Source organism: Cricetulus griseus, chromosome 4, assembly GCF_003668045.3.
Source record: "Cricetulus griseus strain 17A/GY chromosome 4, alternate assembly CriGri-PICRH-1.0, whole genome shotgun sequence".
In the NCBI taxonomy this organism is placed as follows: Eukaryota; Metazoa; Chordata; class Mammalia; order Rodentia; family Cricetidae; genus Cricetulus; species Cricetulus griseus.
Window position 1 is genome coordinate 108,223,015 of NC_048597.1, and position 15,830 is coordinate 108,238,844.

The 15,830-nt window shown below is 50.9% G+C and overlaps 1 protein-coding gene across 3 annotated transcripts in view; it reads right to left on the minus strand.

Moving 5' to 3' along the window:
• The window catches only part of Rimbp2 (RIMS binding protein 2), a 61,574-nt gene extending 47,007 nt beyond the window's left edge, over positions 1-14,567 (minus strand). The window contains exons 1-3 of one of the 3 annotated variants that reach the window (XM_035444395.1): positions 14,466-14,567; positions 8,372-8,422; positions 6,804-6,824 (exon numbers count right to left, since the gene is read on the minus strand). In XM_035444395.1, coding sequence (XP_035300286.1) covers positions 6,804-6,824; positions 8,372-8,422; positions 14,466-14,567 — 174 coding nt within the window. The remainder of the gene's footprint in view (positions 1-6,803; positions 6,825-8,371; positions 8,423-14,465) is intronic. The other 2 variants (XM_035444396.1, XM_035444397.1) reach the window with 2 other exon arrangements.
• Between the last annotated feature and the right edge of the window lie 1,263 nt (positions 14,568-15,830).

Sequence of the window (15,830 nt, forward strand, 5' to 3'; positions counted from 1 at the left end):
GCAGCAGCACCAGGGAAATTCTACTTGCTATTGGGTTAGAAACACCACTGTCATTAACCAACACCACCAAGACACCTAGGGAAAGACAAGGACCTCCCAGGAAAACACATGGAAGAAAAGGGTGACCAGCAAGCTCCCTCCTTGGGCAGGACAGGTGTGGTAGTTTGCTCCTGAGTGCTGTGGGGCTCTCTATTGGAATTTCAGCAGCATGTAGTGAGGGAAGGGTTTAATCTGTGCACTTCCTGTTGCTCCCCGAGAACTTGACCCTGACCTAAGCACCTAATGGGTGTTCAATAGAGTCTTGTTTATTACAGGCATGCGGGAATGTAGGAAAACGGCTGTGAGTCAGTCTGTCACCTGGCATGATCGGGGCTCATGAGTGGACAATCCTCCTCCACCTATGCCTCCTTTGCCTCCTCCACCTCCTCCTCGGTCTCTCCTCCCTTCCATCATCTTCCTTCGTCTCCTTTCATTTCTTTTCCTCCTCTACCTCCTCTTTCTCCTCTTGCAGAGTTGCGCATCCTTTCCTTCCTCCTCCTTCTTTACCTCCTCTTCTTTCTCTTCCTCCTCCTCCCCATCCTCCTCCGCCTCTTCTTCTACCACTTCCTCATCCTGTACTTCCTTCTCCTTCCCCCCTTCCTTCTCCTTCCCCCCTTCCTTCTCCTTCCCCCCTTCCTTCTCCTTCCCCCTTCTTCCTTCTCCTTCCCCGCTTCCTTCTCCTTCCCCCTTCCTTCTCCTTCCCCGCTTCCTTCTCCTTCCCCGCTTCCTTCTCCTTCCCCGCTTCCTTCTCCTTCCCCGCTTCCTTCTCCTTCCCCCCTTCCTTCTCCTTCTTCCTTCTCCTTCCCCGCTTCCTTCTCCTTCCCCGCTTCCTTCTCCTTCCCCCTTCCTTCTCCTTCCCCGCTTCCTTCTCCTTCCCCGCTTCCTTCTCCTTCCCCGCTTCCTTCTCCTTCCCCGCTTCCTTCTCCTTCCCCGCTTCCTTCTCCTTCCCCGCTTCCTTCTCCTTCCCCGCTTCCTTCTCCTTCCCCGCTTCCTTCTCCTTCCCCGCTTCCTTCTCCTTCCCCCCTTCCTTCTCCTTCCCCGCTTCCTTCTCCTTCCCCGCTTCCTTCTCCTTCCCCGCTTCCTTCTCCTTCCCCGCTTCCTTCTCCTTCCCCGCTTCCTTCTCCTTCCCCGCTTCCTTCTCCTTCCCCGCTTCCTTCTCCTTCCCCGCTTCCTTCTCCTTCCCCGCTTCCTTCTCCTTCCCCGCTTCCTTCTCCTTCCCCGCTTCCTTCTCCTTCCCCGCTTCCTTCTCCTTCCCCGCTTCCTTCTCCTTCCCCGCTTCCTTCTCCTTCCCCGCTTCCTTCTCCTTCCCCGCTTCCTTCTCCTTCCCCGCTTCCTTCTCCTTCCCCGCTTCCTTCTCCTTCCCCGCTTCCTTCTCCTTCCCCGCTTCCTTCTCCTTCCCCGCTTCCTTCTCCTTCCCCGCTTCCTTCTCCTTCCCCGCTTCCTTCTCCTTCCCCGCTTCCTTCTCCTTCCCCGCTTCCTTCTCCTTCCCCGCTTCCTTCTCCTTCCCCGCTTCCTTCTCCTTCCCCGCTTCCTTCTCCTTCCCCGCTTCCTTCTCCTTCCCCGCTTCCTTCTCCTTCCCCGCTTCCTTCTCCTTCCCCGCTTCCTTCTCCTTCCCCGCTTCCTTCTCCTTCCCCGCTTCCTTCTCCTTCCCCGCTTCCTTCTCCTTCCCCGCTTCCTTCTCCTTCCCCGCTTCCTTCTCCTTCCCCGCTTCCTTCTCCTTCCCCGCTTCCTTCTCCTTCCCCGCTTCCTTCTCCTTCCCCGCTTCCTTCTCCTTCCCCGCTTCCTTCTCCTTCCCCGCTTCCTTCTCCTTCCCCGCTTCCTTCTCCTTCCCCGCTTCCTTCTCCTTCCCCGCTTCCTTCTCCTTCCCCGCTTCCTTCTCCTTCCCCGCTTCCTTCTCCTTCCCCGCTTCCTTCTCCTTCCCCGCTTCCTTCTCCTTCCCCGCTTCCTTCTCCTTCCCCGCTTCCTTCTCCTTCCCCGCTTCCTTCTCCTTCCCCCCTTCCTTCTCCTTCCCCGCTTCCTTCTCCTTCCCCCCTTCCTTCTCCTTCCCCGCTTCCTTCTCCTTCCCCGCTTCCTTCTCCTTCCCCGCTTCCTTCTCCTTCCCCCCTTCCTTCTCCTTCCCCGCTTCCTTCTCCTTCCCCGCTTCCTTCTCCTTCCCCGCTTCCTTCTCCTTCCCCGCTTCCTTCTCCTTCCCCGCTTCCTTCTCCTTCCCCGCTTCCTTCTCCTTCCCCCCTTCCTTCTCCTTCCCCCCTTCCTTCTCCTTCCCCGCTTCCTTCTCCTTCCCCGCTTCCTTCTCCTTCCCCGCTTCCTTCTCCTTCCCCGCTTCCTTCTCCTTCCCCCGCTTCCTTCTCCTTCCCCGCTTCCTTCTCCTTCCCCGCTTCCTTCTCCTTCCCCGCTTCCTTCTCCTTCCCCGCTTCCTTCTCCTTCCCCGCTTCCTTCTCCTTCCCCGCTTCCTTCTCCTTCCCCGCTTCCTTCTCCTTCCCCGCTTCCTTCTCCTTCCCCGCTTCCTTCTCCTTCCCCGCTTCCTTCTCCTTCCCCGCTTCCTTCTCCTTCCCCGCTTCCTTCTCCTTCCCCGCTTCCTTCTCCTTCCCCGCTTCCTTCTCCTTCCCCGCTTCCTTCTCCTTCCCCCCTTCCTTCTCCTTCCCCCCTTCCTTCTCCTTCCCCGCTTCCTTCTCCTTCCCCCCTTCCTTCTCCTTCCCCCTTCTTCTTTCTCTCCTCCCACCTCCTTCCCCTTCTCTCACTCCCCCTCCTCCTCTACCTCCTCTCCCTCTTCCTCATGCCATAAGCATTAAGTATCCCAGCTCTTTCATCCAGAACAGAGTGCTATTTATGTCTGTGATCACGGGTTTCTAAAAATAACTGCAATGGATCCCAAGCCTATAATTAATTTCTTCAATTCATTAAAAAAATCAGCAGGGTTCCTCTTTTTAAAAGCTGAATGAGGTTGGCTGAGACAGCCTTCACCTCAAAGGAAGGCAAGGGACCAAACCTCTGGGCTCTGCAGCACAGTGGGCTATGGAGAACATAGGGAGATTCATGAGCCAGGACAGGTATGACCTCAAGAGCAGAATCCATGTGTGGGATGGTGACATCAGGGTCATCAGAGGAACCAGCACCAAATGTCCTGATGAGGGAAAAGCCATCAGATCACTTGAATTATCAAATGTGCCATGGGTACCTACAGAGGTGAGTGAGGTCCCCTGTGTGTGAGGTTGAGCAGGAAACAGTATTTGAATAATCCTACATTCTGAAAAGCATCGAGCATCTTGCACAACAACCAGACCTAACTAAGGAGAGACAAAAGGACTCTCCATCCACATACAAAATGTCAACACTATGCATTAGGGATCTAGCCAGTGCTTGTTAGCCTTCAGCTTGGGAGAGGGTGTGAATATTCAAGGACAACATGAGCATATGTCCTCAGGTGGCAGCAGACTCCATACATCTGCTTGTAGCTATGCAAGTCCAAAACTATTACTGAATAAAAAGGTTGACATCAGTGTTGTTCAGATATGACAGGAGCTATGACCTCATACATGAACACCTGATTCACTGAACCAAAGTGAGGTGTAGTCAGAGAGCACTGACTGGGGTTCTGCATCCAAGGAGCATGACCAGCTCAGACCATCTGAGCCTGCCTCTCCAGGTCTATGTCCTCCCTGGCCCCTAGAGGCCACCACCAGCCAGTTCAGAGATCCCAGAGTCAAGTGGAGTAGTTTGTATGCCAGAGTTACAGCCATACTAACTTTTTCCCAAGTGTGAGGAATGGGAAAAGATGGTGTTGGTTAGTGAAAATGGAAGTATATGAACATGGGGCTAGAGCTCGGTGGTTTAGAGCATTGGCTGCTCTTCTAGAGGACCCAGGTTCGATTCCCAGTACCTATATGGAAACTCACAACTGTTTGTTACTTGAGTTCCAGTCAGTCCAACGCCCTCTTCTGGCCTCTGTGGGCACAGCATGTACATGGTGCGTATATATACAGGCAAAACACCCATGCACATAAAATAATTAAAGTATTTAAACATGGAGTTAGCTCATATACCTAAGCACTGTCCCATAAGTGAATAAGTAAGAAACAGGAAGATGAAAGCTTTCTGTCCTTGAGTTAGTGGCCAAGGTTGGGATTTTTAATATTCTTGTGTCTAGACAATGCTCCAAGCACCCAGTTGCCTGGGAATATGTTGGGCTTGCAGCTTTCCCTCCAGTAAGCATACAGGGAGATGATGGCAGACATGTGCATGATCAAGAGGCCTGGGGCTTCTTGGCATGAGGCATGCAGGCCAATGGCCCCTCTTGTGCTGTCAGTAACTGTTTGCTTTATAAAGTATGTCCACAAGGGGGCGCTGCAGTGTGCCTAGTTTTGAGGGTGACTCACAGTGAACTGAAAGGTAGCAGTGGGTAGAGCGTGGTCTTCAAGGTTACTACAGAGAATCTGAGTTCTAGGCCCGGCCACCCCCTGACAAACACTTTCTTTCCAACCCCTTGGCTGGCATCTCCTCAAACATCCGAGAAAACAGCTTTGAAAGATGAGATACCCACTCAGGCCTCAGCAACTTCCAACAGCAAGAAAGGGCCCACAGCAGCCTCAAATGCCTAGGTGCCCCTGTTGGTCCTTCCTCAGGAGCCTCTATGACCATGGCCCCCAGTCTTCCCTGGCTGTAGCTGCTGAGTGTCTGGACCACTCATTGGTTAGCTTGAAGTCACCCACTTCCAGGACACTTCCCAGGAACAGCAGTTCTGCTCCTGGCTACTGCTTTGATTCTGTGGTGTTTACTTCAGTTTATCTAGAGCATTGTAGAGTCTCTGTTGCATGGTGGGAACCCTGCCTGTGTGTGTTCACTCAGCCTCATGGGTATACCCACCCACTCTTCTCTGCTGGCCCAGCCCAAGCCTCTCAGAGAACAACCACCTGCAGGCGGGGGCTGGAGGGGTCTGTGCTGTGACCACGACCATGGCTGTGGCAGATGGCAAAGTGTTCTATAATTGGACTAAGTGCAGCAGCTTACAAATGCAGGCAGAGCATTTAAAAGCCAGAGGCAAATATCCGAAGACGTGACTGCCGGCTTCCCTGCCGCCTCCACAAGAGTTTCTCTGACTTTTGTTTCCCATGGTGTGGGGCTGCATGCTGGGCTTGTGTCCAAATTAAGGTAGCTTTGAAGGTAAAGGACACTTCTCTAATTAAAGACAATGGGACACGCAGAAGTCACCTGCAGAGTCACCCACAAGCACATGGAGTCCCATGCATCCATCATGGTTGCCACAGGAACAGATCTTGTGGAAATTGCCCTGCCCTCAAGGCCCAGACCCCTTGCTCTCATCCTGACATTGCCCACAATCATGGTGGTCTCCACCATGCATTTTCCTGGCTGAGACTTTTCTCAGTGGCAGAGAGGTGATGTCACCAGGCACACTCTTCCCTTCTCTCAGGAACAAATGGGCACACGGGCTAAGGGCCAGCATTCTCTAAAGCCCGCCCCCCCTGCAACTCAGCAGGACAGCTGTCCCCACCTCACCTGCTCTATAGAGAGAGGGATGTAGCTATGTGCTGGGGACTCAACCTTTTAACCTTGGGGTCCCCACTAAAGGATGCTCACTGTGTTTCTGATCAACTCCTGAAACTGGCATTCTCTTGGGTGTCTTGGGCAGCAGCCTCCTCACCCCAATTACTGACCATGCACCCGCTGGGAATTACAAATATCTGTGGAGCCGGTGGATATGCAGACAGCTTTGCTGCAACATGTCCCAACTCAGCCTCCTCTAGTGGCTATATTGCTGATGCCACAGGGATGCAGACCACTTTTCTTAGCAGGTTTCTGCCTAAAGACAGTCACCCAGGTGACATCTAGGGTGTTCCACATATTCCAAAGATCACCACCCTTAGAAGGTATCCCAACAACCAGTGTGTGGGATTTGCCTCCCTGTCTCTCCACAGAGCTAGGGTGGGGTTGGGGGGACTGCAAAGAGCAGGAGTTCTCAGTTATAATGTCTGAATGTGCATTGGTCAAGACTTCAAGTGCCTCTCTTTCTCATCAGATAGCCTGATGCCTCCTCTGACACGTGGCTCAGTCCCAGCCACCTGAGACCCTGAAGGGCTGCATAAAACAGACTTCCATCTGTGCCTTTCCTGGGCCTGGGGATCAATATTTATAACAAGCTCCCAGAGATGTATGCCATGATGGTCAGTCTAAGGATCCCTCTTGAGAGCCCCTCACCTCCAAGTGAGGAAGGCTACCCCTCTCTGACTTTATTATCTATCAGTCCTTGGTCTGAGCCAGGGACCACATCAGGGGAAGTTAGAAAGAAAGAGCAGAGTAACCTGTCCCCTGTGGAAGGAGCTTGCTGTTGGCTCTAGATGGATGGGATAAGAGGGCAAGCATATAGGGGTCACACAGTGAATTCTGATGACCCATAATGGAATTCTAGGCCTATTTACAGGCCCTCCCATCCGTGCACCAATCCCAAGAACATCAGTCCCAGCCTTTTGTCCACGATCATCTGAATTCACAGCACTGGCAAGCAACAGGAAGACGTGTGCACAGGGCCAGCTCAGCACTGCAAGAAAGTGTTTGTGTATTCCTCTGCCCACTCCTCAGCTGGCACCAGCCTGAGGAGCCCTGATCCACACCCATACCAGGCACCTGTGCAGGGTCAGATCCTCAGGGTGCTTTGTAGGAGGAGGAGGAGGAGCAGACCCAGGGCTCAGAACTGCCCACATAGGGAAAGCACCACAGGGTACACTTGGGGATGGGAAAGCTACACTGAATACCTGCATGCACTCCAGAGTGTTCTGGGTGGAGAGCCAGACAAGACAATTACAGAAAGACGGCATGAATGAAGTGGACAGCGCCCAGTGCAGCCCATGGCCAAGCGGCCTTCCCCAGCTTCTGAACAAAGGGATGTTGTGTCATGGATGTTAGCATAGCTCAAAAGCACAGGCTACCCAGCAGTGCTGTAACAGGCTGCAATGACAACTCAGGAGGAGATGGAAATGACATGGGCGACCAAGTCTGTAAGCTTCCAGGAAAATGAAGAAAGGGACTCATTCCTAACCAGGGGAGGTCAGACTAAACTGTTCCCCAGGGAGGTGGATGTCCATCTGGAGGTACCCTGTTCCCATTTTCCCATGATGTGTATCTTTCTGTCCTGCAACATACACATGTCCCTTCTGATACTAACTAACGGAAACTTTCCAAAGACCAACGTTAATACATAGGAGAGTGGCCAGAGGACCTTCCCTGTGGGAGGGATAGATTCTAGAGGATGACACAAGAGGAGCACATGCTCTGTATTCAGTAGCAGCTACTCCCCCAGGGAAGGGGACATCCTGCAATTACTTGGAAAGCTCCCCTTCCCTGGTAACAGGCAGTCTGGGGAACCACACAGTCAGTACAATTCGCCACTATGCCAATCACAGTGTGGCCACTGGCTAAGTGGTCACTATGCACTAGGAATGAATGGCAAAGGCTCCTAAGGACACCAAGAGCTCAATTTCTTTCTACTTGTCTGTCATTCTCTAAGAAGACTGACACAGGACCAAAGCCACAGACCAGGGGTGGTCACTCCCAGTGTGCCATCCCAGATGATGGGAACTGGTGGATGTTTTGCTTCCACACCCTCAGGACCACTGAGGAAGGTCTGCATGTGACTAAGATGGCCGCTTCCATGGCGACAGTGATCCCCGAAGTGGCTGGTGTGGCATTAAACACTTCATTCCTAGATCAGTGTCTTCAACCTGTGCGTCTCGAGCCCTTTGAGGGTCACAATCAGATGTCCTGCATGTCACATATTCACATTACAACTCATGTCAGCAGAAATTACAGTTATGAAGTGTCAATGAGAGAATTTTAGAATTGGGATCACCACATGATGAACTATACTAAAGGGTCACATAATTAGGAAGCTTAAGAACCAATGTCCTAGACCCTCCCTTCTCTGATCCCGCAAATGTCTCTCCAGCAAGAATACAAAGTTTCAGCAATGTCCCCTATGCCATCCCTCAGAGGATGGAGCCACCGGGAATATAACCCAACACTGATCCTAGAAGAAACCCCTCCTTATTTCTCATTGAGAGCAGCTAGCCAAAAGGCACAGCCCACTGAGACATACAGCTCTGACCCGGGCTGTGTGACTGAGAAAAAGTTGATTCACCTCTCTGTGCTGTTACCTCAGTGGTAGGGATAGAAATGGTGACAGTTCCTAGGAGAGAGCAAACTTGCAAGGACAATGTGAGTGAGGGGGTGCTGTGGTCATGTCTAGTTTCTGACATGCAATGGATACCATTTATTTTCTGACAACTCTATAGTCCTCCCAGCCTCACCCACCCACCCTGCTCACCTCTAACAGCTGCACAGCACCTTCATGCTCCTTCTTAGCTTCAACCTGAGCCTGTTCATGGTGGAGAAAGAAAAGAGTATTTAGGAAGGAGAGGAGAGACTCGGGTTGGAAGCTGCATGACCAGAGTGTGCTCGTGGGTCCTGGTTTCCCAATACGAGGGTAGATTCTGCAGGTCTTCCCCTGAGCTGCACCAGGTGTGAGGATTCGGTTGGTTCTGATGATCTTCGGGCAGTCAGTCAGAGAAAGGATGGACACTTAAGAATGGCAGCTGGAAGGAGAACTGGCCCCGCCCCTTGTTCATCCCTGAAAGGTGTGAACTAGTCAGGGCAATGCTGGAGAGCTCACCCTGGTGGTAAGGATTGGGGAGAGCTGGTGGGCTGACCAACCCAGCAACCACCAAGACCAAGAACCAGGGTTATGGGTTGGCCCACCCCATCTACCATCTGCTGGAGCATGTGAAGGAGCCGGTCCTGCAGACCCAAAGCTCCAGGATCTCCATAACACAGGGCAACAACAGGATATCTCAAAGGAGTTCCAATGAGGGCCCAGCATCAATAGTGTAGCAGAGGAGAGGCAGAGACAGGCAGGTCTCAGTGAGTTTGAGGCCAGCCTGGTCTACAGAGTGAGTTCCAGGACAGCCAGGGCTACACCGAGATGGCTCTGACCCTGCAGCTAGAAGGAACCATGTGAGTTTGAACCAGAGCAATGGGATCTCCATGCTAAGCCTGAAGAGCACTGTCTTCTCATCCATCCTCCTGCTTGGGAAATGTGGTACTATCCTGTTTACGCTCCAGGTCCTCCTTAGGTCACCCTGGCCTGAAGGAGGCACTGTGGTGCATAGAGTCCCATACTCTCAGCCTGTGGCAGGGGCCTGCCCCTTTCCCATAGTTAAGTCCCACACCACACAGAAGAAGACATGTTCGAGTTTTACTGAAGAAATTTTGCATGAGAGCCCCTGTCTGGCAAAAGGCAGTTTACACAGAAAATTTAAATGCAATCTCATTGTTTCCTGTCCCCACGCCTCCTGAGGTCCCAGTACAGTGACAGTCCACGTCATATTTGTCTTTGTGGCCTCATCACCTGAGGAGAGTGCCTGGAGTTGAACTACTGAAGGAAGAGATTAAATATAATCCCAGACTCTCTCCAATTATTTATGACCACAGTGCCCAGTTCCAGCCAGGAGCTCTGCTGGTGGATGCTGGGCAAATAGGGGGGCCCTTTCCTTTGGGACTAGAGATGAGAAGTTGGAGCAACTGCAGCCATCTTACCACCATGAGGGGAAAGGCTAGAATGGCCACAGGTCTACACATTAAAACTAAAGGTGAAGCTGGCCCAGAGGAAGGCAGAGAGAAATGAATTATGATGGCATTTGAGTTTCAGCTGTGCCTGAAGCAGCTGCTTAAGGTCCTGGGCCTGACTATACCCAAAGTCAGACTGTAGTAATATAGGCAGATAAACTTCCCAGAATAAATGCTACCCACTGGTAAGAATGGTGCTCCCACCAAAAGTGGATAAACTGAGCTTTAGGGGGCCTAAGGTTGCATCATGAGATGGAGTGAAGAGAGAGCCCAGGCCTCTGCCTTACCAGGCTGTGTGTCTGGTTAAGCTGGGCTCATCAGTGGCCCCAAGCATTCTTTAGCTTCATTTATTGTTTGTTTTGAGATTAGGTTTTGTGTAGCCCAGGCTGGCCTCCAACTCACCATGTAGCTAAAGATAAACTAGGGATCTTTCTCCTTCTACTTCCCATGTGCTGGGGTGACAGGCACATACTGTCACAGCAAATGTCTGCCATACCAAGGGTGGACCTAGCCTCATGCATGCTAGGCAAGTGCTGTACCAACTGAGGTACATCCCCAATGCCTCATTCTTTAGCTTGTGAATCAGTTTGTTTCTGGGCACTCCAGTCTCCTGCCTCATCACCTGCTCTAATTAAGAAGCCACGTGTCCATCAGGGCTCACACTGGGTTTTCCATTTCCGGAGAGTATCAGCCTGGACTTTGCACTGTTGCGGGTGAGAAGGGAACATTACCTCATCTCCTCCGCTATGAGATTGTGTGTGGGCTGGGTCGAGGCAAGAACTCAGCTCCATTGCATGGACTCAAAGGAGACTAAGCCCAAGATTTCTGAGAAGAACATTCACCACGTATCTCATTTACACAGATTCCCAATGAGGGTGTAAGAGCCAGGCCAGCCACTAGAACCCGGCCCACTAATCACACAGTTATTGAATTCCACTCACGAATTGACACTTGAAATTGTTCCTTTCAAAACAAAACATCAACAATGACAGAAGAAATAACAAAATGGGGCAGGAGGGGAGGGAGAAGAACATCCAGGAAGCAGAGAGATTTTTATAAATTTCTGTCATCGAGTCAAAGACAATTTTCAACTGTCAGGATTCAATCAACAAAGCACTCAGGCAGGCCCGGGAGGCCGGGCCAACTTGGCAGCAGTGACTCCATCTCTGCCTCTGGATGCTGATCAGGAGTTCATTTTCATAGGCCACTTCCAAGCTGGGCCATTTGGGCGATTGGAATAGATTGTTAAATTTAACACTCCATGTTGGCAGCTCCAGAGTCTTGAAAAAAATCTCAGCAGTAACTCAAGCGAGGCTCATTTTGGGGCCACTGCCAACATGGGGGAAGTGTGACCTTCGTGGAGACAGGATGCCTGCAGATGGAGAAGCAGGGAGGAAGACTTATGGCTCCCATGATGCCTACGACGCTCTGCAGAACAGAAGGGACCTATCACCTGCAGGGTCAGATGTATAAGAGAGAGGGACAGTTTACAGCTGTGGCGATAGATTCAAGACAGACATGCACTCAGGAGGGATTCATAACACAGGCATAGGACATTCGGTCCAGGAGCCATCCTCTGCCAGGGCAATTGGCGTGGCATGGAGCTGAGCAGAGTCATCTTTATTGCTGTTATTTAAATTAGTTTAAATGAGCCTCTTGTAACTATTGGAGCTGCAAGGCCTCCAACAGGAGCCCTGAGCTGACTTCCATCACGGCTGAGATGTTGACAAACACATGACCACATCCCCGAGACATGTCTAGGAAAATGGAAGCATGATGCCGAAGCTTCAGGTACTTCTCAGTGACAGAACATTTGCCTAGCATGAGCATGTACAAAGTCCTGGCTTCCATCCCCAGAAGCACAAACAACAGCAGGGCCCATGCTGTCCTGAGTCTATGTGTAGTGTTAGTCTGTGCATACCCTAATCTCTACATATAACAAAGTCTTGACTCCACTCAAAGTGAAGAAATCAACAAAAAATATGCCCTGTAGCACACTGGCTCTTCTGCACCTCCCACTTCAGAAGCAGACCCAGGATTGAAAGCTGTCACTCCAAAGCACAAAGGCCTCACATGGCCCCACCTTTGTATATATAATAGATTGTTGTGTTGTGGAGCAAGGACACAGATGGCCTGAGACTCTGAAAGTCTGTAGCCACGGAAGTGGTATTCTAGGATCACAGAATAGCTCTGAAGAGGTCATCATGGGATCAGACTTACATGCCAGGACCTCTAGCCCATTTGCAACCCCAAGCTCCTTGATTGTAGCTGTAGAAGAGAGGACTCCATACCCCAGGGCTCAGGGGGGCTGATTGCCATGGTCACAAGTCACTCAGCAGATGCTACCGGGATGTGACGGGGTGTGCAATGGCAAGAACTCACCACCTCTGTCTCACAGAGGCACTGTGATGAAGGCTGCATTGGGACAGCATCTGACCTATTCTTTGTGCTAACCTGGATCCCCAGCTCTTGAGTTCACCCAGTCATCACTGAGTACCCACTACAAGATGACCTTTCCTCGAACCCTGATGCTCCCAAACCAACAAGCAGACACATCTCGATACTGTCCCATGTGGTACCTACAGTGTAGTTTGGCTAGGAGCAAACTCACACAACATGACAGTTATGCAACATGAAATGGCCTGGGGACCCTGAGAGGTTCTGAGTACCTTCAAGGTGTTAGTCATCATGGAGTCTGATTTGTTTTGTCACTTAGTTCTTCATTTACCTCCATCCTGAGATGGCAGAGTCTGGGGCTCCCCGGACACCATATCTGCCACTTTGGATTGGCTCAGTGTCTGACAAAAGAACCAACTCTGGGTGGAAGGCAGGGGTCAGCATGGGCAGTGCTCAGACTGTGCCATCCAGAGAAGACAAAATGGACCATGAACTTGGGGAAGAGTTCATTGTCTCATTCCAGTCCACCTTCTGAAACCTCCCTAATGCTTTTACATTTGAGCTGTTGTTTCTAAGAAATTACAGAAATTGGCATTTGATTTTATACAGTTACTTTTCCTCTGTCCTCACAAATGGAGAAGTGTCCATATGTCCAAAATAAAGAGCATGATGAAGGGACAAAAGGATCAGGGGAAATTGGATGACAGACAAAAGATGAGCAAACAGGTGGAGCTTGTTCCTTTTCTAATCAGATAGCTACTCTGTCAATATGACCCCAGGCTCCCAGGGAGCCATCTGTGGAGAAGCCATATCCTGTCACCCTTATTAGATATTATGTGTATGTCTGCAGACTCTTTATCTGTCTCAGATGGACCCGGCCTGGGGATGCCGCTTTCAAGTTGTAATGAATAGATGAGAACAGCATCCTGCTCCTCCCAGCCCTGGGGAGGAAGATAAGAATAATATCCTGACAAAATATTGTTTCTCAGTGTGCTGGCCAACTTGTTTTGACAGACAATAGTATGGTTGTGACAGTCCCCATGAACAGTAGCTTAATGAAATCTATACCTAATGCAAGGTCTCCGATATTGACTACAAAAATGGGCTTCAAAATTCAGCTACCTGTTGCCTCTGGCTGATAACCCTGATTGGGTAAAGCAGACAGATTTTTATCACCAACCAGTTGGGTCAAGCAACTAAGTGTCCCTGTAAGATCAAAGACCCATGACGATCATCAGATGGGCATGGGACCATACAGAAGGCACAGGAGTCACCTACTACCCATCCTGGCCGGCACTGAACCAGGACTCAAACACCCAGAGCCCATGCCCACAGCCTAGCCTCTAATCCCATAGAAGCTCAGGTGTGGGTGATGTCATACCCCTGACACACAGTGGATAAGCTCTGCCTGCAGGGGCCAACTGCCCTGCTAAGAGAATGAGAGACAAGGAAGATGGGGACCCTGGGCTTCAGGAAAGAGAAGAAAGAGATGACAGCCAGTCTCTGGTCTCCATATTCTAATTCTTCATGCCCCTCCTTCCTGGCCCCTGTTCTTGCAATAGGGATCTTCCTACCTGGAAAAGAGACAGGCTAGCAAAGCAAGCTTGGACTGAGGTAGGTGTGGGCTTCCTCAGCCTCACCCATCACAGTGTGGAAGCCATACCCTGAATCATCTGGCCCTGCATCTCTCACCCATCCCTTACCCACCCCCTTAATGGAATCTGCCATAAATATACCCAGGTTTACCACTTAATAACACAGGTAATAATACCACTTAATAACAACAGCAGCTATGAACTCAAATCCTTCCATCCAGTGATGTCATAACAGGCCACAACAGGAATGTGCCAAACTCACAGTCACAGCCTAGGTTCCCTTCCCTCCACCACATGTCTGACCTTTGCCTTTCCCAGGGACAGGATTTCATCCCAGGCCAGGATGAAATCAGTGTGCAACCTGCTTCCCCAAAGCTAAAGCATGACACGCCCCTGGCAGGAACTGTCTGCATGCTTTTCCTGCCACAGCCCAGCATCTGATGGGACAGCTTTGCATGTTACAAGATAGAGCCTAGAGGAAGCCTAAGGGAAACCAGGGCCCAGAGTGGACTAAATGCCACAAAAGGGTTCTGCAGCCCCCAAGACACAGCCTGGTACACAGTTACAAAAACCTCCCCAGGTGCAGCAGGCATGCATACACATACACGTACTTTAAGCTCCCAGGTCTAGCACATACATATACCCCACCCAGCCAAGCACACACAGATACACAGAGAGACATGCAGATACTCTCTCTCTCTCTCTCTCTCTCTCTCTCTCTCTCTCTCTCTCTCTCTCTCTCTCTCTCTCACACACACACACACACACACACACACACACACACACACACACTCCTGGGCTCACCTGCTGCAGAAGCTGGATCTCCTGCTGCTTGGCATTGAGGATAGCCAGGGCTTGCTCATGCTCCAACTCCAGCTGTTGCCGCCGTTCAGCAGCCTCTCGCATATGCTGTGGGGACAGGGAGGCCCCTGAGCACCTGCTGCCCACCACCATGCACGGACAGCAGGCTTTCTCTGCCCCCACCCCGAGGAGCTGCACGACACACCCGCCTCCTCTCCCAGGCTTTTTCACTGGGAGGCAGAGAGATTGGGAAACCCTGGTCCCCAGGCACCCTCCCCTGCTTTGGCTGTCTATATTCACAGCACAGGAGATCTGGCAGAGCTGCGGCTCAGGCAGAGGGAACCTCCTCTTCCCCCAGTGTGGCGTGGGAAGGCGTTCGCTCCTCTTCCTCTGCTTTAGCTCAGGTATTTTGCAAACACCAGACAAGGCTCCTTTCTTCTCCTGCCCATCCTGCACTGCTTCCAGCTTCTTACCTGCATCAAAATCACATGACCCTCCACTAACACTGGAGGAGAGTGCTATAACTCTCCTTTTTTTGACCATGGGGAAACTGAGGCATGGTCTCACACAACAGGTAAAGTACATATCTCTCCAGGATCAACACCAGAGTTCACGCCTACCACAAACCTCAGAGTCCCAATTTACACTCACTGCTAGCTCTGTCCTCCAGTATGTCCTCCAGAGATGGTCCCAATGCATGAGATAGCTTCTCATTTGCCTGGGGACCGCCAAGCAATCTTCATTAGAAAGACGAGTTCAAGAACTCAGGGGTTGATGCTTGCCTTTGACCTCTGATCATCCCAGTCATGAGGATCAACAAGAATGTCAGAAGCTACAGAACCCAAGCACCGTCACTTTGACCAACCACCAGCCTGGCCACAGCAGCACATATGTGAGTGAAGAACCTCATATGTGAGATGCTTCCCAGCATGGAGGTTGCCAGGAACAAAACATTCACATTTAATTTGTCCTTCCTTCCTTCTTTCCTTCCTTCCTGATAATAATAATAATAATAATAATAATAATAATAATAATAATAATAATAACATAATAAATACATAATAAAACATAATAAAAACATCTATGACAAACTTTTCCAAAGTTTAAATTTCATACATGTGTGCATGTGCGCGTGTGCTGTGTGTGTGTGTGTGTGTGTGTGTGTGTGTGTGTGAGAGAGAGAGAGAGAGAGAGAGAGAGAGAGAGAGATGTAGTATGTATATGCAGGTGCTTACACCTTTGCATGTACCCTCAGAGAGCAGAGGATGACACTGGGTGACTCCCTGTATAACTCTCCACATTATTTTTTGAGACAAGGTCTCTCATCAACTTGGAACTCACTGATTGGCTAGGCTATCTGACCAGGAA